This window comes from Mastacembelus armatus, chromosome 5, assembly GCF_900324485.2.
Source record: "Mastacembelus armatus chromosome 5, fMasArm1.2, whole genome shotgun sequence".
In the NCBI taxonomy this organism is placed as follows: Eukaryota; Metazoa; Chordata; class Actinopteri; order Synbranchiformes; family Mastacembelidae; genus Mastacembelus; species Mastacembelus armatus.
The window spans coordinates 5,075,770-5,096,346 of NC_046637.1; the positions used below are offsets into that span (position 1 = coordinate 5,075,770).

Consider the following 20,577-nt stretch of genomic DNA (forward strand, 5'->3'; position numbering starts at 1 on the left):
ACAGTTGTTAGTGTTTCACTTTTTCTCTTAAAAAAAAACATTTGAAATTAGTGGTCATGTTTTTTTCTTCTGGTGTTTTTCCAACCTGTTCCTAAGCCAAAACAACTTCTTGTTTTTGTAAAATAACGTTCTTTTTTTAATCCTGGGCCAGTTGACCTGCCTCGCCCTTCACTCTAGTATTAGTTGCTTAAAATCAGATGATTTCAGTTGGAAACAGGTTTACAGTATCCAGCCAATTAGACCCCAAAGAGGCTGCAACATGAAGTGCACAGAGCTGTTTCACACCACAGTGTGTAGAGCTCCTAACCCTGTTTGACACAGCGGCTTCATTTTTCTTAATTTGACTTAATGTCAAAACATGCTTACAGTGATTAGTAGGCTGAAGGGTTGGGAAGTGGCCAAGACCAAAGTCGGTATAAAATTAAGGCGTAAAAATGATATAATTTCAAAATGTTGTTCCCTGTAACCTTTATGGATTTATCTGCAAATGAAACATTTTATGGCATTTAGTTCTTGGCAGTTGTTCATTTAAGGGCCTGGATCACACCATTAATTAGCTTTTTTAATGGTTTAGTCTTGTTCAGACTCATTTTGCACAAGGTTTTCCAAAGCTTTGTCACGCAGATTCACACTCTTACTTAATTGTTTTCACACACACACAGTGACTTGATATTTGACTTGGACTCCAGATTTGGGATTTACAAACAAGCTTTATTTATTTCATAGATAGAGGAGCCATGACAATGCAATACCTGCTTTGAATTCCTTAGATATGTTAGTGCAGTTTTTGAAGAAGTCTGGACGGCCTGTAGCAGATGATGGAGCGCTCATCTCAACTATAGAGACTTCAGACTTGACTTGGACTTCTGAGTTTCTCTGCTGCTGACACCAGTGACACCACACTTTCTGATATGCTGTCTGGCTTTGTGCTCTTACAGTGTTGAACCAGCTGGAGGAACTTCTGAGTGACATGAAAGCAGATGTGACACGACTGCCCAACATGCTGTCGAGGATCCCGCCAGTGTCGGCTCGACTACAGATGTCTGAGAGGAGCATCCTGAGCCGCCTCACCAGCCGAGGCAGCGAACCTCCTCAGCAGCAGGTGAGACAAGACGAGACAATCGAGAAGGTCAGATGGCTTCAGGAAATAATTAAAGTGTAGTTAACTGAACTTATTTGCTTTAATCAGTTTTAGGTCAATTTTAGGTCTGTGGCATTTGTTTTTACCAGGCCTGGGCAATTCTGGTCCCCAGGACACACTGCCCCACTTCTCTTTCAACTATATACCAATTCTTTGTCTTTCCCCACTTCTGCCCATATCTGAGATGATATGTTCCAACTTCTGATTGACTGAACACACATGATCCATGTGAGCAGCAGTAGGTGGGGCAGGGATACTTGGAAGACAAGCAGGACAGTGGTCCCCGAGGACCAGAATTGGCCAGTCCTGGTGTCCTTTAGATTGTACATGCTGTTGTATGCAGTGGAGGCTGGTGGCTCGTATGGGTGAAAACAAGACTGACTGAAATGTGACAGCAGGCTCAACAAATTTAGGAAAAAAAGGCTGTGTCCTGAAAACTTTGAAGTGTTCTGTAGTCACGACTCAGCAACCACATTATACCTTCTGCAGCCTGTGGAGACTCACTAATCCCCCATGGAAGAGTATCCCCAAGTGTAATGTGAAAAAAAGTAGTTGTTTACTTTCTGTACTGAGCTCCATGTTTTAGTCCCAGAGGATTTAACAAAGCCTGTATTGTCTCATTACTTTCATCTCTCCTGCACCTGTTCACCAGAGTTGAATGTGCGTGTTTTATTCTCTCTTATACAAGAGATCACTTCAGCCCAGCAGTGGGACTGGTCCTGCACTCTGAGTGTGCTTTTTCAGTTGCTATGCCAACTCTTGTTGTAACCAGGGAAACAGTCGGGTCTACTTTGTTTTTTATATGCTTACTTTTCTGTTGTTAGAAGAAAATATCCCTGACAGCACTATTCATACCTGCTAAATGTTGTATAGAAGCATCAAAACCTGTTGGACAGCTGCTGCATCACCATAATCACAGGAGGATTTACTCTCTTGTTATTATCCTAGAAAGAAGTCATGTGAACTTAGCATACACCAGGATAACTGATGTTTAATGAATGTTCCCCAGCCTTTTAGCCAGGGGGGCTTTGGCTGTTCCCAGATGTATGGCAGCAGCTTTGGTGGGGGATTCAGAGGACCTGGTGGACAGCCCATGGTCAACTACAGTCAGATGCCTCTGGGACCATATGTCAGTGGTAAGAATCTGCTGGAACCCATAACAATCAATAGATTGATACATGTGTAAAGGTTATAGTTAATGACACCATTTTGGTATTTTTTCTTTTGTAGGCTAGACATTAGATTTAAGAAAATCTTCCCACATATTACATGTAACTATTAAATTTGAATTTGTATTTCAGTTTACAATATGTGCCCATGTTATAATGGCACATTATTGATAATCTGTTATTGCATTGATAGTTGCAATAACATCAAAGGATAATTCTGTTTAATCAAAAGATAGGAGTGTTTTCATCATTTCTGTTTCTAATAATTTGATTTTATTCACTGGTCTTTCTGCTGAGATCTGCTAATAGAGCATCTTATCAGTATCACATCAGTGTCACACCTGAAGTGAAGTCAGACAGAGCAAGAAACATTAATGCAGTTTTACAGGTTTTAAAAACAAACTCCTGGCTGAGCCAAATGCATTTGGAAGAAAAAAAATAAAAAAATAAAAAATAATAATAAACAGTGGAATTGTTACTGCAGATATCCATCAGGCATTTTGAGTTACTGTGCTTGTCTTGGTCGTGAATCATTTAATTGGGACAGTCATGTTGCACAGGATAGTTCCTTAGTATAGCGAGCTAAGAATAGTTTAACGGTGATATTTGTTTTGGACCAATGAACTATTAAATATTGAATCTCTTTTTTCTGTAGTGTCTTCTAATGGCCCCCCACCCCCTACAAGCCATCTGGACAAGAAGTCACTTGACTCCTTGAGAGACGTGGCTACACCTGACCTCAAGTCAGGCAAACCTAGTGATGTCATCTGTATTGAGGACTAGACGGGCTCTGTAACACTGACTTGAGATCAGGGACTCCCAGGGATGGATCTGGATCTGGATGACTGCTGCCCATCTCTTTCACCACATCCTCCTCTTTCTCCTGCTCCATCCTGACATAAAATCTATGAAATCAAGCTCTCTACTGGCTGTGGATAAGGCGATTAACTTTTTGATTAATGCAGATATACTATCTTAACAGTTGCACTTTTATCTTTCAATTATCCTGTAGAAGTACTTCAGTAGATATTTACTTTTGTTTTCCTGTGCTGAAGAGCTGAGGATTTGGTGGGGGAAAGGACCAGTTTTTCTGAAAGAGCATTTTTTTCAGCCCTGCTCTATACAGCACTAAGTTTCTGATTCTCTTAACTGGGGCTCATTCTAATCTTGGAGAGTGTGTTTTGTTCATGCCAGCCTTGAACTTTTTCATTCTACGTGCAACCTGTCGCTTTTACTCATCTGCCTACTCACTGTACACTGTGACTGCACCCCACTCAAGCTTTTTTCTGTGAAGAGGAGTGGAGTCGTGGATGTCTTCAGTTTGATAGGAAACTGTTTTGCTTATTACATCGACGACCAATATTATTACTTTAATATGAAAATATGTTTTGTCATTCCTGTAGTAACCAGTGGAAAAAGTATTGATTTGAAAGCATCAAACACTATTACTATGTATGCAGTAACTGGACAGTCTGTCTGAATCCTGTAAAGACTGCCACCCACTGGTAATGTGGAGAAAGTCATTTCTGCTAAACCTGCAGTTACCCTTGACTCCAGTGCTTGTGAGTGTTGGCCTCTCGTACTGTAAATATTCAGAGACTGCTGTTTATTTTACCTCACATAGGTCTAATCATAGTAAAATATGTATGTGGCTGAAAACACAGATCAGGCAGCATAGAAGAAACTATGGGAGCAGCAAAAAGGATTTTTCAGAGAGAAGACAATATTTCTGTGTATGTTACAATACTTGTGATTATTTCTATATTTGAATGTTAGCATTGGCTTTGGAGCTCAACCCTGGGGCCATGACCAGTGGGACTGCACTATAAACAGGAACCTATCTGGTCTACATCCACATACAGGGCTTTAATGTTCAGGCCTAACTGGCAACAGAGTCCCAAGTGGAGGGTGTTTTTTTTTTTTATCCCCAGTTCCCTTTTATTGCTAGAACTAAATGACAACTTACAGTGTGTGCTTATGACACATAAGACTAGTCCCAAAATAAGCTTTTCTTTGCTTTTCTTCAAGTTAAGGTAAAATTAGATGTGTTAGGTGCCATTTTAGATGATGATCCAGTATGATTTGGTCTTTGATGCGGTGTTTCTCCTCCACAGAGTCGACAGTGTCACAGTCTGAACGTACATTTGAAGGAATATTCTCTGTATATCAGCTTTTAAGGACCAATGTTGCACAGCGTTACTCTGTAGATAATGTCCAGCTCTCTCAGTTATGTTTTGGTTCTTTCATAACTGTATGCTGTTGCCTATTGCTTTACCTGGTGTAAAGGCACGTTAGCATGGTATACTTACATATCTAGTCCATTCCATCTGCTATTATTATGTGCTGAAGTGACTGTCCACTAAGTAAAACAATCTTTTATACATTTAGTCTTAGTGTATTTCCTTTTCTATGAAGGCATTGCTTGAATGTCTGGACTCAAAGTGCAAATTGCTGTTGACTTATTTGTTCATTTCTTTTTCCAAAGACCGGTGGCATTTCTTGTTTATATTGTTACTGCCATCGCTACAGCACTTATTTGACATTGTTGGGATTATGATTGTGATTGGGCTTATCTAAACTGAAGAGGTTGTGTTGTACAGAGTTGGTGAGTGTATTTTCGTACTCTCCTTTTGCCAATTCAGAATGATTGTCCTAAGGTGCTCTCTTCTGACCTGCTTTCGCTTAGATTTGTGTCACTGCAACCTCCGCGACCATCTTTTCTCCGACAAGATGCTTTAACTTAGAGCAAAAATGCTTTGTTACTCAACTCATGAGTTGAACCTTGAAGTGCATCATATCAGTTTTTGTGCTATTCTTTGTTAGTGTTAGTGAGCTGTTTTGTTCACTGTGTTTCTATTCATGACATCTATTACTTGACCCTGACATGTACTCGGTTGTTTGACAGATAGAACCTCAGAAACATGTAAATACTTGAAAGATTTTTCAGAGATAAGTCCATCTCATATAGATTTATGTAACAAACTGAAAAAAAAGATGAATGTCTGCTGGACGGTGTTGCCATAAAACTGCAGTGTGCACCAGATGTGCTCATCAGTTGAAATCATGTCTTTTACCTCTGGAGTGACAACATCAAAAACATAATACTCCAGTGAAATGCAATCAAACTGAAGTCAGTATGAATGTAATGTCTGTTAGAAAATAAAGGCTTCAGTCTAATATTATAAATATGTTAACAATGTATGTACATGCTTATTAATGTGGCTTCAAAAGCTACCAAAAGACCCTGATTAAAGGCACCATTGTTGCAGTGAATGCACAGCATGTGAAACGTATGACGGTTCACTTTGGGGAGATGGTAGTGTATCTAGCATTTACAGACAATGAGCTCCAAGCTGTGTTATGGTTCCGATATTTGTTCTGTATAGCAATTGAATGAAAAAGTGAATTGTCATCTTTTTATTTGTATTCTGTGTATTTGTTCAGTGTGTTTTAATAAATCTTCTGGACAACAGTAACATTGTGTGATAAACATTTCTCCTTGTAGGCAGCCTCCCTTTCTTGACTTGACCTCACTCACTACCTTGCATTGTGGGCTGTGTCCTCCAGCAATGCATGTCACAATCTGCATGAGCCTGCAGGACCGTGAATGTGAGTAAAGACAGAAATAGAAATTCTGGTGTAGTGAGTAAGTGACTGAAATAGCAGACAAAAGTTATTCATAGAGTAGTCTACACAGAAATAGTAAGAGATAAATAATATAAGACAAATACTGTTGCCCATATAAACGCTGAATATTTCTCAAGTACTGCACTTTTGAGGTACTTGTACTTCTTCCTATGCATTTTCATTTTCTGTTACTTTACTACATTCTAGGGAAATGTCTTACTTTTTGCTCTACATGGACATTTTACTTTACGATTAAGATTTTACATACATAATCATTTGCATGTAATATTTTATAATGTACTGTTACAGTATAAAATGTAGTTAAAACACCTGACACAGGCTTCCATTGTGCTAATGCATCAACAATAAGAGACTCCTGGTTAGAAAAGGGAGAAACAGCAAAATATGTTAACATGTGCATAACAGCACAGATTTCAATTGAAGGCACATTTCAGACAGTGTTTATATTTTTTATTTAAATAAATAAATAAATAAATCTGTTACACAGCTATTGTTCAGTTAATGCAGCCCCCACACTGTGTCAGAAATAATTTGTATTTTCCTTTCAAAACTCATCAATGTCAAATTCATAAAGCTGACACAGGTTACATACGGAAGTGCTCTGAGAAAGCCATGCCTCTAATTCCTTTAGTCCCGCCCATTTGCAGTGAACAGCTCCCCTGATTGGTACAAATGCTGCCCTCCAGGCTTTTCATTGGCCACAAGCTTGATTTTGTCACTCTGCCATTGGCTGGTTGTGGTTGACAGTCCTCACCCTGCTTTGTGCTGCTGTCTGGGCAGCAGCAGGGGCCTGGAGAGTGGGAGGAGGGAGAAAACCAAAGAAAAGGCAGAATGAAGCTGGTGGGGCTGAAAGGGAGAAAAGACCCATCTAAAAAAAGAGAGGATAGAGAGGGGAGGTAGAGGGAGGAACAGATCCAGGGAGCTGTGAGGGGCAGAAAGAAAAGGGAGGAAGCACAGAGGGTTGCCTCATCTGGAGCTGCTAGTGCACACGGTGCAGGGGAGAAGTTGTGGGAAAGTAAACAGCACAGGAGAATTCCAGTCTGTTCAGCCACTTCCACCCTCGCAGGAGACCATAAAGATGAGTGTGCATGGCTGAAGACTGTGGTGAAAGCTGAGAGTTTGTGGGAGGTTACCAGGATTAAAGGGTCATCAGGGAGTGTCTGAAGCTTCTCGGAGGACATACCACTGAGGACAAGGAGGTGAGAGCCATATATATTTGTTCTCCACACACACTTTCCCTCTTCTTCATTCTGTCTCTCCTCTTTCTCCCTCCTCACGCTTAGCATGGTTAGCATGTTGCAAAGACAGCAGCTTTGCTCAGGGAGGCCATTGATGGAGTGAAGCCGGGGGTGGGTGTGCTGCTTTCTGAAAGCTTTAGGGGACAAGGGAAGGTAGTGCAGGAGAGGAGAGGATAGGAATGGCAGATACCCATGTGGCCTTTTGGCAGAGTACACACCATCATGGACGATTAAACCTGAGGCTGCTTCACAGAGCCAGCAGGGCTGCAGAGCATAAGGCCTTGTTATGATTGCAGCAGCTCCTGAGGCAGACACCAGGAAGGATGAGTAAGAGACTGGCCGCTCATCCCAGACCCACTCCAGGTCACCTGTTTTTCAACAGCTCTGCACAGCTTTTCCACAGCCTCACGCTATAAAAAGAGACTCCCTGGCCGGGGCCTGGCCTTAACCATTCCAGTTTGACGGTTGCTTCTCAGAGTACAATAGCCCCTCCCAGGATGGATTTCACACAGCCTCTATACTCTGAGTAAAACAGAGAGGGAAGGCAGGGAAGAGAGGGGTGAGGGGTGAGCTAAGGGACCTCTGACCAAGTAATTTGCATTTTGAGCCAGGACCCTGTTTTTGCCCCACTACGTCCGGATGTCCAAGAGCCTTTTTTCTAAAGAAACTCTATGGATTCACTGTATTGGATTTTTTCCTCCTCAGTCACAGTCCAGCACTTCCAACAAACATTAACAATCCGTCCATGCATGGCCTGAAACTATCACAAAGACTCCACTATCAATGGGAAATGTCTGTCCCTTTTGTCACACATTCAGCCCCGATGCCTCTGGCACTCATGCAGTCATATGTACACATGCAAGGCCTTGTTGCTCAAGAACACAGTCATTTGATAGTGGTGACATGCCAAATGTTTACTGGTGTGCTGTATTACAGAAACCTTGGGGAATGTCAGATAATTAACTAGCAGATGCGTTTGAGGGATGTTTGTAAGTCCACGCTTATCTACCAGATGTTTTTGTTACACATGCATCACGTTGTCCAAATTTGTTTTGTCTTTTTTGGTACACTTTTCTGGTAACAAACTCGAAGGCCAAAGCAACTCAACCACACTGGTTTGATGTCACCTAATCTCTCGGGCCTGAGCTTCCTTTGAATTGTAGAAAGTATTTCATTGGCCAGCATTGTACAAACAGCTAAACACTTTTATTCAGGATATTTTCATAAGCGCTTTCTGATTTGATTTGCACATCAAAGCAGCAGCAGCCATGTTTTTGCGCTGATAGTGAAACCTAACCTCCATAGCTACAGCTGCACAATCACACAAGCATGATGCCAAAGGACACAACTGAGTGTAGAAATCGAGATTTAGTCACTGAATCTGCTAAAAACTGAATATCTAAGAGACTGTTTACCGCTCACATTTTAGATCTGTGTAAGTGCAGTTTATACTGTGTAAATGTCATTCTGTGCTCTGTGGTCCCAGCTCTAATTCTTGATGTGTCAGTGTTGTCCTGGATCAGCCTAAATTAGGTAGAGGAGTTGGCTGACATCTACTTAGCACTCAAAGGAAACTTGGAATGGGGAAGTAAGTCGCTGAATCTGGACACTTAATCTTTACTGTTTTTATGTGGACAAATAATAAAACACATCATCAAACTGTTCAAACTCAAAGCAAAATATCTGAACCTATGGTGAAATCTTACAGTTATTAGTCTATGAAAGTGAGGCACAGGTTTTTGATTTGGTAAGTGATCTTATTTCTTATGTGAAGAAAGAATTAGCTGACATGACTACTAAATGATAGGGAACATCCAGTAGACTCACATGTCATGGGATTACCTAACAGGTGAAAACAGCTGTATAAAGTGCTCTGTTGCTGTGTCAAGTCTAATCATGATAACATCCTGAATTTCCCTTCGGGGATGACTAAAGTTTATCTTAACTTTTATCTTATCTCACCTTTGGAAGTGAGATGTGAGGTAGACGTGTGGAAAGGTGAGGGTATGTACAGCAGGCAGAGATATTTTACTGTTTTACTATTCTAATCTAGTCAGACAACTACTTTTTCCCAACATCCTTCATTTTTCCATCGTAGTGTGGGCTACAGCTAGATATTTTTATTACTTGTGTTTGTTTACATGTTGGCAGTATGCAAAATTATTTATTAGCTTCTCCCATTGGCAATGTATACATGGATGTACAGGCAACTATCACTGGATTAATGTAGAAATGTAATGATTCTCAGGGAAGTAATGGTTTTACAAGGAAATGTCTTTCTGATTTTTGTTTTTTGAATGCTAATTGTTGAATCAGAGGTGCTAAGTGGTTTTTAAGTCCGAAATAGCAGGATAATGCTTTTAATGTGTATGTGTAATGTGTTTTAATGTGCGCAGGACATAGAAACAGGATATGTGTTTGGGGTCAAGGTTTTCTCTGAATAGGTAACTAACAAGACATAAATCAAAATTCCCTGCAGTCCTTAAGTAACTAATGACTTTCATTAGTTTCTAGCAGCTGTCAGGAGGGACTGTAGAGCACATATTGAACTTGTCCTCCTCCACACCAGTTTCTCACAGCTCCACCCAGTGATGCATTTAAAGTCAGATAATCATAGTAATGAGGTAGTAAGCTGCCTGGGTGTATGCTAGGAAATGTGAAAATAAAGAAAAGGAAAGTGGGAGTGCCACTGCGTTTTAAATTTAGAAACACTGACAAAGCTCTTGGCTGATCAGTTTTCAGTGGTCAACAAACCAGTTAAGCCTCTGCACATACATTATTTTCCTGTTCCAGGATCTCTCATCTTTAACCTGTCATATTCTGACATCAATGAAAGAAATGACTTGCTCCTGTCAGACCTGGACCTTTCTGGTGTTTATTTGATCACATATAAAAGAAATTTTCTTGAGAAACAAAAACTCTGGTCAACACTTATCACTGTTCAGTGTTTGTACAGCAAAGCCCACACCGGAGTCCAGCGCACTGTTGCACTGTGGGCACAAATAGCAGATGGGAGGTGGAGGTTATTCCCACTGTGTCCTTGAATAATGTGACACCACCAGCACATCACTGCTGTTGAGCACTGACTTTACTCGAACTGCTCCCTACAGCAGAGGGCATGCGAAGGCCAGACTGGCTTCTGAATTAATAATGTATCCTTGAATATCTTAACTGTGGCATCATGATGTAAACCGGAAGGAGAGTGGGAATAAACAATCTCAAATATGCAGAGATAACCCTCTTATCGTGTTGTGTTTACAGTGTGAAATGATATTCCACATGGCCTTTGGCATTCAGTTGTCAGAAATTCATTTATAGTGAAATTTTAAATATTCATAACAGTCATAATATATAATGCAATAGGCTTAGCTTCCTCTGTGTTCAAAAATCTTTGCTAGGGCAATGTCATGTTTAAGTGAATCCATGAAATCCACAAATGTCTGTGAACAGCCTCCCACTCAGATTGTTATGCCTTTTGACAGTCAATGAAAGACATATTCCGTCTGTTCTCAAGGAGATGTTTGCAGTTCCTAAATTGGCTGTGACACATTTGTATCTCTTGATAGGAGTTCCTCTGGGAAGCTGAAGAAGAAATGATCACCAGAGGCAAAATTGTCTCTGCCTGGCACTGTTTGTTGTTGTCAGTGGTCCACTGGTCTCTCATTGTCTGCTGAGTGTTTGTGTGTCATCTGTTAAGTAAACCCCTAAAGTAGAAGAGTTCTCAGTGACTCTCTGTTAGATTTTCCAATGCTGTTTATTCAGTCATCACCAGGGACTGTTTTCTGCCATTGTCTATTGATTTACCCAAATGCCACAGAGCAGTGTCTGTGAGGTTTGTGTGCCGTTGGTCAAACATAACTCTGTGTAAAGCAGCGGCAGGAAATAAGCATGCAGCCCAACTCCCAAATGAAAGCTTTACATTCAGTTACTTGTTAGGAAACTTTCTTTTGATCTGTCATTTCATTTCATATTTAAAGCATACATATACAATATATACAACATATCCTCGCAAAATAAAGTACATCAGGGGGCTGAGACGGAACCAGGAAACATAAATCAGATGCCAAGTACCCACAAGATCCAGCTCAGTAATCAAAGACTGCACAAATCTTGAATGGAAAGGAAGTGAAGGAGAATGTAACACACTAAATATGCAAATTCACAAACTGCTGCCTTAAACAGACATTTACAACCTAATATAACATTTGAAATGTTTATTCAGAGTGTACAGTGCACATGACCTGGTTTTGCTATTGATTACCCATACAGGTGTACATATACTGTACCTCACTTTCCTCTGTGCACATACAGCATCCCTCCACTCATTTCAGAGCTTTATGTAGGTCAGGGACAGGGTGTGTAGGAGTTGGTTTCATTTCTATTCTGTGATGTATCTTATTTTCCCCCTGAAGACTAGCTTTCACACAGCACCACTCCCAGGGCTCTTCATTTTTATAAGCTGTAGTCTGTTTGATGGCTTGTCCAAATACCTTCCCTTAAAGACAGTTGTTCAGAATATCTGTCATTTCCATTCGGAGGAGAGTATTTTAATTGACAAACTTTCGGGCTCCAGTTTTGTGTTGGCATCAGCAAACCCAACGTTATTCAATCTGCCAGCTGTCCTGTTCATTTTTAATAATGTGAAAATATCAATTGCATATTGAAGATATCACGGTGCTCTGATGTTCAAGCCAGTGAGCATCAAGAATGATTGCTCAGTCAGCACTGCTCTCATCTGTGGAAGTATAAAGGCAATAATTTCCAATTAAAGACAACTTTCATTGGGCTGCTTCTTTAGATAAACGTTTCCACAGCGAGTTCTATGGCCCATACCAGAGACGGCACAGCTATGGCCCAAATGACCTGTGAGCTAATCAGTGCTACAGTTACAAACACTGAAACAATGCCCTGTGAGACTAACCAGGAGTTTTAACTCCACAAAGGAGTCATTGTTGATGTGACCAGAGAGTGGGCCGACTGGAGAAACAGTGGGGAGGCGACTGGGTCCAAAGGCTGTAGTGGCATTCTCGTAAACAAGCTCTGAACTGATTTCTAAAAAAGGTACAGATTTCATTATAAAACTTAATTTTGTCACTATCATGTAAAGACTGCTGGAGGGTTTTGTGGATTCAAAGCTATCATTATTCAAGAAACGTGCTAAGAAATTTCATGTCCAATCTGAGCTGTCAGGAAACAGCAGTAAAGGATAATGGGAGCTGTAACTGACATCATGACAGGCCTTGTATCTCAGTGAAACAATAAATGCTGACCATGAATTTTAGCATTCATAAGCAGCAGGGATGGTTTCCTTCACAGCCGGCCCTTGTTCAGCTGCCTCCACTTTGTGCTGTCATTTTCCCAGAGGAGCCCGACAAACTGCCCTGTCAGGCCCAACAATGGTCCAGCACTGGAAGCAGTTCAGTGCTAATCAAAATGCAAAGCAGATGCTTGGTCCAGGATTGGTACACTAACATGTACAGATACAGAGCCTGTACGTCACAGAAAATCTCTACATTAAGTCATGAAACAATTACTGTGTGCACCTTAGAGACATGCCTGAAATTTTACATTTAGTCAGAAAATTTGCTAACATCAACATGCTGGGCTATTTGTTGAGGAAGTAGCATGGGCCCCAAATCACCGTAAACATATGTGTTTACAATGAAATGGTTTATTGTCATTATTTTTGATTAATTCTGAAATTATCGAGGCTGCTGGTAAACCTGTTTTCATTGATAGGACAGGATGAAATTAGCCTTTTAATTAATTGAGGTGTGTAAGATTAGGGTACATGATTTCTTCAGTGGGTTTGTGGAGGTTTGAATGAATCTGCAACTAAGCCTTGTTAGACCCTTTGATTCAACTAACAGCTGTATGTCATGTTTAGGGTTAGGATTGCACTGTATCTGTACAGCTGAAATGTAGGGTCGTCTTATGTGTGCGTTCGTTTTTGTTGTTTCATTTATCAATTTACCCACATTAAGGTGTTTTTATGCACTTTGAAGACAACACGGTCCTCTGCTGTACTCCAGTCTGGTGTTTTGTTCTGAGAGTTTTATCTTAAAGGTATTTAGATGCGAGTGTTTTTGTTATGTGGCTTTGGTGTGTTTATAAATCCCAAAAAACATTCTAATCCTCCGGTACATTTACGCTCTTTTGCCTTTATCCAAAAAAATCCCCATCAGGTGAAGGATGAAAGTAAAAACAACAGTTTTCATGTCAGTAACAACACATTAGGATTCAAGCAATAGCTCCTGGGTTTATATTAATTATTATCAGATGCAGAAGACTGGTTACAACATTATTTTTGCTTTAGATTTTTGTATTAGTTGAATATGTGAAGAGGCACAATTCCCTGAAATACATAATCTTTATTTCATTATTCAGTATCTGTAATATTTTAGATATTCCATTCTATAATTCAAAGTTGTTCGTTATCTTTTAATCTTTTTCAATATCAAACATATCATATCCTTTTTGATTATGTGGTTGCAATCCCTTTTTATCATCTGTCACTTCTAACTCAAAGAAGTGGACAAAATAATTTATACTTGAATTTGATCTCTTTTACAGGAATTATGTCTACTGTGATCTCTCAGCAACCCTTGAAGGAGGATGAAGAGGAGGAGGATGAGGAACAAGGGGAAGGGTTTACGTTTGAGGACAGTGCAGATGAGGAGAAACTTCAAGAGGACAGTAAAGGAATTGGCTCTGACTCTGTCAGCTCTGTCCATGTGTCAAAAAATAAGGACAATGAAAGATCAGACACTCCATCCCATACAGTCCAAGACAGCACGCAACCCTCGGAAACTCTGCCACCTGCTGGACAGGAGGGCATTCCCACCAGTAACCTAGCTTCAATTTCTACCACAGGTAACGTAAGATTCTTATATTTCTTGGTTGTTCACTGAATGTTGTGATGGTGACAGCATCCCTGCATTAAGATGTTAATTTGGAAAGTAACTTGCTGTACTGGGAGGAAACCCAAATGAAGAATTATTTAGAAAGTAATTACTAGCTCCAATGAAAGAAGAGGAGGGTGAAATGAAAATATTAATTAAGATCAAGAGGGTGTTGTTTAAAAAAGCGACAATAAAAGAGGCTAATGGGTTTACCTTAATAATGTGTGTAGCCTCTCCAAATGCTGCTCATTAGTTTTTGCTACTCACCCTAACTCTGTCAAAGATGCCTCACAACTCCAAAACTACCTCAGCAGTATATAACAGTGTATAGTTTGCACTGTTTGGTCAACCATGATAGATTACACCTGTTTTATATAGAATAACTATACATATATGTGTTAAAATAATAATTATGCTATATTCAGTGACATTTAATAGAAATGTTTAACTTTTAAAGTGTGATGTAGTTCGATATACTGTGAGCTGAAAATTACACCGCAACACTGTGTGTCTTTAGTGGTTTTTCCATGATTTCTCATGAAATGGTTGGTCCAAAACATGTCAGTCGAGCTTGTTTCAGCTCGTAAGATGCCTCCTCCAACGCTGGTATCACACACGGCTCATTATTATTCATTATGGAGCAATGGTCCTATTCAGACTCTTGTATTTCATTTTGTTAATATTGAGTTATGCTCACTTTTGGAAAGTTTTAAAGTTAATACTTGACCAAATGCTTTTGTAGTTGTGCAGTGGAAATATGAAATCAGTTGATCATATGTTTATATAAAAGCTAATGTTAAGGGGGCTGTTATTTAAATGGTGCTGAAGTGTGATGGATAAATGCATCCGTAGTGTAGTGAAGTAGGAGTACCAAGTGGGAGTAAATGGAAGCTTAATTAGCACAATAAGTGAAAACATCTGTGTGTGGTCTGTAGGTGTGCTGAAACAAATCATAATTCGCTCCATCTGGATCAGCTACTACAACATTAGACTATTAAAAACAATGTAAGTGGAGGACATAAACAACAGAATAAATGGACAAAAGTAAAAACCTGAAATTAAGGACAAATCTAATAGCATAGGGTGCATCTGCGAAGATGGACATTTGTTTCTGGCCCATCTGGCAAATTTGGCAATATAAGAAACAGGAAAGTTAAGTGAAAGTGCAGTACTTCAAATGTGCTTTATTTTGCACCGCTGCTAATGATTTAACACTCTTTGATTTAATTAGAGTTATTAAGTTATTAATATAGAAAGTTTTGAGACATGGGGCAGGTAGAGTTGCTGTAACCAAAAACCCACATGATCTATCCTCCCAGCATGTGCTCTGTCATCAAACTGCTTCTTATGCTTCTGAGCCACTGCCTCCTTCTTCACTGTTTAATAAATGTCTTTGGTAATCCAACCTTCTACTTTACTTAATGTAATCTAATCTGTTTCCCATGGCTGTGCAATGTGTGATGACTTCAGTCACTTATGTGGTTTTATTATTTAACAGAATATAATTACTGCCTGTGGCATTAGAGAGCAGAGTTAACTTTCCCCTTAATTGGATGAAGTTATGCAGATATACTGTGCTATGATATATTTACTACTTGGCTAATGTTGTCAAAGAGGCCATGGGTAAATACATACCCAAATATGGAGGTTTTGGAAAAGTTCTGTTGGATGTAATTAAGTGGTTAGTGGTTAATTAAAGTCTGTCTGTGGTAATCTGTTATGTGGGCAGTGGAGATTCATAGGGGAATTCCAAGCATCTGTAATGTTGTGTAGTGATGGTCTGTTACACAATCGAGGGCTGAGAACAGCTGAGATTCTGATCCCTCCCTCAGGAGATGACATGAGTGTACATGGTGAGATCTACAGAAAATCAATCCTGGCATTTGTTTAACAACCCCCTTCCTTGTACATACATTTGTTTTGAAAAATCAACTTTTGACTATGTTTGACTATGTTACACGCTCTGCTTCATTATCTCAGATTTGATTGGCAATTGTAGTTATCATCTTAATACACGTAAGCAGTTTTAATCTAGTTTTTAATGTTAAGTTTTTGCTTTGGGAAAAGTAGTTACAATACAAACTCACAATCATCCAAACTGTGTGTGTGTTTTTTTTTTTTTTGTTTTTTTTTAACAAAGTAGAATATGTCACTTTTCAAGTATGTGCCTCCTTTGCTTTGGAACAGTTTGTCTCATGGTTCCTCTTTTTCTCATTTTGACAGATGTTCCAGTTAGTGAGTCACCCAGCTGGTAAGTTTCCTCTGATTCCTGTCACAATATGGGGAAAATTACTAAAGGGTGGTGGAGAAAGTAAATTCAGCATCACTCCACATCAGCATTATGTCATTATGTCTGAGATAATGCCATGCTTACACTCCATCCCAACACACCACAGTGAGCATGATATACTGTGATGTTACACCACATCTATTTGTACAATCTTTAGATGCACTCGGTCACCTCACACCAGCGGTGACAGGAGGTAATATCAAGTGAAATGTGAAATTGCTGTTACAACCCTAAATGGAAATTGTAGGATTGCCTTATTTGTGATAATGTAGTTTAATGTGACATGTCAAGCATTAAACAGTATGGTGTAAAACTTAATTATAAAGGCAATTCACCTGACTGCAAAAACAGGGTTTTTTTTTACATGACTCTGGTGATATGTGGCCATGGAAATAAAGTTGCTGGTCTCTGCTTAAGTTTATGTGTCCATTTGTAACATTTCTGCAACCCCATTACAGTGGAACCACTGGAGATTCAAGTCATTTGTGATTAAGTCAAAGCACTGAAAGACCTTTAACAACATAGTCTCTTTCCAGAACAACAAATCACTGCAAACATGTCACTCTTTAGTGCAGGAAAACGAAAGGTGTAATTAATAACATCAGTGGCTTAATTTAATTAAGTGTATACCAGATCAATGAAACTGGGGCAACGAAATGTAAGCAGCAGCAGCAAAATTAGTGGAATTGAAGAATGAGAGTTTTTATGAATGAAAACTTTAAAGTTCAACTGGGAAGTCTTGGTAAAGTGAACTATAATCGTAAAATACATGTCTGGCTGAGAGTGAATATATGTCAGGAGTATGAGTGAAGTAACCCCTGACTGAGACAGACATCATCTTTCAGTTTGTTTCAAGGCTTCAGCACAGTCAATGATAATGTGATAGTTTATTGATTTTCCTAAGGCAACTGCCTTTTTGCCTGCTCTCCTTCATAGGGAGGTCAGCAATCAAGGTCAACTACAGAACAGCAGCCCTGGAGCTGACGAAAAGTCAAGAGCTTTTCCAAAGGAAACTGTAGCTTGCTAACAGTGAGCTTGAACCCATGATATATCTTCCAGAACGATCGTACAGTCAAAACTCTATAAAGTTGAATGAAAATTCAACATCGTATAAGGGAGGATTGCTGTTATATTGGACTGGTTAAGTACCTAATAAACTACCAGCTGAGTATATTCTTTTAGTGTTTATCTAATTTTATGTTTTATATTGAATAATGATGAAAGTGTCATTGTTTAAATGAAATCCTGGGTCAGACTGTTTAGATGCTAAATGCCTTTGGAAAAGCTCTTAACTTTCTGTCAGCTCCAGCGCTGCTGTTCAGCAGGAGACCTTGATTGCTGACATCCCAGTGAAGGATACCAGGCCAAAAAGACAGTTGCCTTAGAGAAATCAATAAACTATCACATTATCACTGACTGTGCTGAGGCCTTGAAGCAAACTGACTTCTTGGTTGTATGAAAGATACTGTTTGACTCAGTGACTGTTGGGGTCATTTGACTTATAGCCCTGACATGCATCCATACTCACCCAGAATGAATATCCAGATTGCAGTTCACTTTACTAAAAAGCTAAAGTCTTTGTTTATCAATTGGATTTTAATATTTCCATACATACTGCAGATGCAGGGATTCTTAAGTTTCAGAAGTATTATGTGCCACTTCACCCAAATCACAAAAAACAAAGGTTGCACTGAGTATTAAAAAATACTAGAGTAGTTCAGGGACTGTCACACAAAATTATCATATGTAACTGTTACTTTGTTTCCTCTAAGCTAAAACAGACAATAAAAAAATGGCAGTTTAGATCAGAGCTGATCAGAGTCATATCTCAGGAGTTTCTGTGGATTACTTGATAAAGCCTTGTAGGTGTCCTGATTTTTTTTTCTGTGCTTCGTAGGAAGTGTGCTCCGAAACCTCTACTCATAGTTGACTTGGGGTTTGGATTCCTGTGGGCTTTCCTGTGCTGAAAAGAGTGCCCTGTATTTGTACACAGGTGTGAGAGTGTGTCTGTGTGTATATGGTTATTCTGTGTGCAGTGCTATATGTGTGTGCTTGTATATGTGTGTGTTCGCTAATGAGTGTGCGCAAGGGAGTCACAGTGAGGCCTTGGCAATTTCTCACACAGAGAGATTTCTGCTGAGTGCACATTTCCACCTAGGTGTAGTCAATAGTCTGCCTTTTAAAGAAGAGCTATCAATAGCACTTTCCACCTTCAAGGTGTTAGGACTGTTGGTGCATCCACCCGGCCTGTCAGCAGTTTTACAATAATATTGCCAAAATTACTATGCGATTTTGTTATTGCAGAAATGAGTTTTTCTTTACACTGCAGTGACAGCACAGCTCGTTACAGCTATTACGCTCAAGGCAGCATCCCTTTCCTGCGAGTTTTCTGTGCTCCACTCTTTCATGCCAGCATTTCCCTGTGACTTCACTTTTTACCCCTTGACAGATAGTTCTCATTAAAGATCATTAAACACATTGCATGAAACCTCACCAGTGAAAAGATTAACACAAAAGAAACCTTGACAACGTGGCATGTATGTGTCTGTTTTATGTACACAGAGTGAACCTTTGAGAAAATCACTTTACTTCCACCGCTTCCCCCTTCGAAGTTACTTTTTTGTTTGCCTTCACCTTTTTACCCTTTTGCAACACCTTACAGAACTTTACACTTTTGCCCTTGTGAAGAAACTCTTCTAATGCTCACACAACACAGTGATTTTTCACAGCAACTGTTTTTTTTTTTTTTTTTGAAGACCCTCTCACCTTGTTGTGCTTGCCTCAGCTGGGAGTGCTGGGAAAGCAAAAGGAAAGGTGATACTGTAAATGCATCAAAAACAAATTAGTATACAAATATAATTTGAAGTCATGAACTCCTTAAGTCCAATCTAAGTGGTATCTACTATAATTGGAGTCTGTCATGTACAGAACAACGTCTGGCAAGTATTGCTGGGTGCATTGTGGGAAAAGTTGAATGTGAGAACTGGGCAGGAGATTTATGACCTGAGGACAAACAGAGCTTCATCAGTATGGTCAGCACATTTTTTGTGCTGTTATGAAGAACAGGCTATACCCAGCAGAGACCAGGGGCAGAACAGGTAGAGCTATGGCATGAAGTACTGCCCTGGCACAGTAGCTGAAGGGAATCGAAACAGATGGAAGTGTGTGATTTGCATTCAGGCAGATTCTCCTTTAGGCTATGCTCTGCCCCAGGCCATGTCATTTGCATTGAAAAATGATTCCTGCTTCTCCCCTTGAGCTGTATGACTCAATAGGTTTACAGGCACAGATACGTTGTGAAGGAGTGCGAAATGATATCCTGGATCAATAGCTACACTGCTCAAATCACTCACACCTGACATGAATGCATACAGTCAAACAGACAAGGTGTATATTGCTTTTGTTCTCACTCCACTTTGTTTTCCACAGAAGTAACTGTAGTGACAAGAGATCAGTTTATTGTAAGAAATGTCTTGACAAATAGCTCTTTAGTTTTTCATGTAGGGGAAGATCATTTTTGTTCTTTAGATTGAGATGAATGATCTAGTACCATAGACAATGCAGCAGAATGATACTTTGCAAAATGACTCCCCTGCAAAACCAAATGGCTACTGTCAGTAAAGTAGCTCTAATATGGTATGTTGGCAGGGAATAACATCTACCTCTAGATAAGTGGTTGGCATTTACAGCAAAATTATAGGGAGATTGCAGCATAAATTAACGCAGAGAGGACTATATTTAAAGTATATGTAATATAGTAGCATAATGTTTATACTGCTACAATTTTAATTAGTACTGTATATTTATAGACATTATATGTAAATATAACATATTTCTTTTTGATGTTGGAGCAGACTGAAATGTCAGATTGTTGTGATTTTCTGAAATCGCTAATTGAAATGATTCTCATGTAGTTTCTAATGTATTCTCATTGTTCCTGTCAGTGTGTATGCCCTGTGTGGTAACACATGTGGTTACAACACTATATACAACCTAGTGTTATCTTTTTGTCTGCTTCAGAAAAACGTTCCTATATTTCTTACAATACACGGTTCACGTGGCTCTGTACGCTGCAAGGAAAGAGAATGGTTTGGATGATGGTTGAATACAGTCTGTGGCCACTTTAATCTAAACAGATATTTAGAGACTGCCTCCCTAATAGTTTGAAATAGTGGTGTTTTGTGCACAT

The 20,577-nt window shown here is 39.5% G+C and overlaps 2 protein-coding genes across 4 annotated transcripts in view; both read left to right on the forward strand.

The window, feature by feature from the left end:
* Nucleotides 1–5,582, forward strand: part of chd5 (chromodomain helicase DNA binding protein 5) — a 34,025-nt gene extending 28,443 nt beyond the window's left edge. The window contains exons 38-40 of the mRNA XM_026307814.1: nucleotides 939–1,102; nucleotides 2,151–2,277; nucleotides 2,966–5,582. Of these exons, the coding sequence (XP_026163599.1) occupies nucleotides 939–1,102; nucleotides 2,151–2,277; nucleotides 2,966–3,093 (419 nt within the window). The 3' untranslated portion in view covers nucleotides 3,094–5,582. The remainder of the gene's footprint in view (nucleotides 1–938; nucleotides 1,103–2,150; nucleotides 2,278–2,965) is intronic.
* Nucleotides 5,583–6,812: 1,230 nt separating this feature from the next.
* The window catches only part of arhgef10la (Rho guanine nucleotide exchange factor (GEF) 10-like a), an 89,363-nt gene continuing 75,598 nt past the window's right edge, over nucleotides 6,813–20,577 (forward strand). For 2 of the 3 annotated variants that reach the window (XM_026306935.1, XM_026306936.2), the window contains exons 1-3: nucleotides 6,813–7,157; nucleotides 13,770–14,069; nucleotides 16,322–16,349. In XM_026306935.1, the coding sequence (XP_026162720.1) occupies nucleotides 13,775–14,069; nucleotides 16,322–16,349 (323 nt within the window). In that variant the 5' untranslated portion in view covers nucleotides 6,813–7,157; nucleotides 13,770–13,774. Of the gene's footprint in view, nucleotides 7,158–13,769; nucleotides 14,070–16,096; nucleotides 16,115–16,321; nucleotides 16,350–20,577 lie in introns of those variants that run through there. The other variant, XM_026306937.1, reaches the window with a different exon arrangement.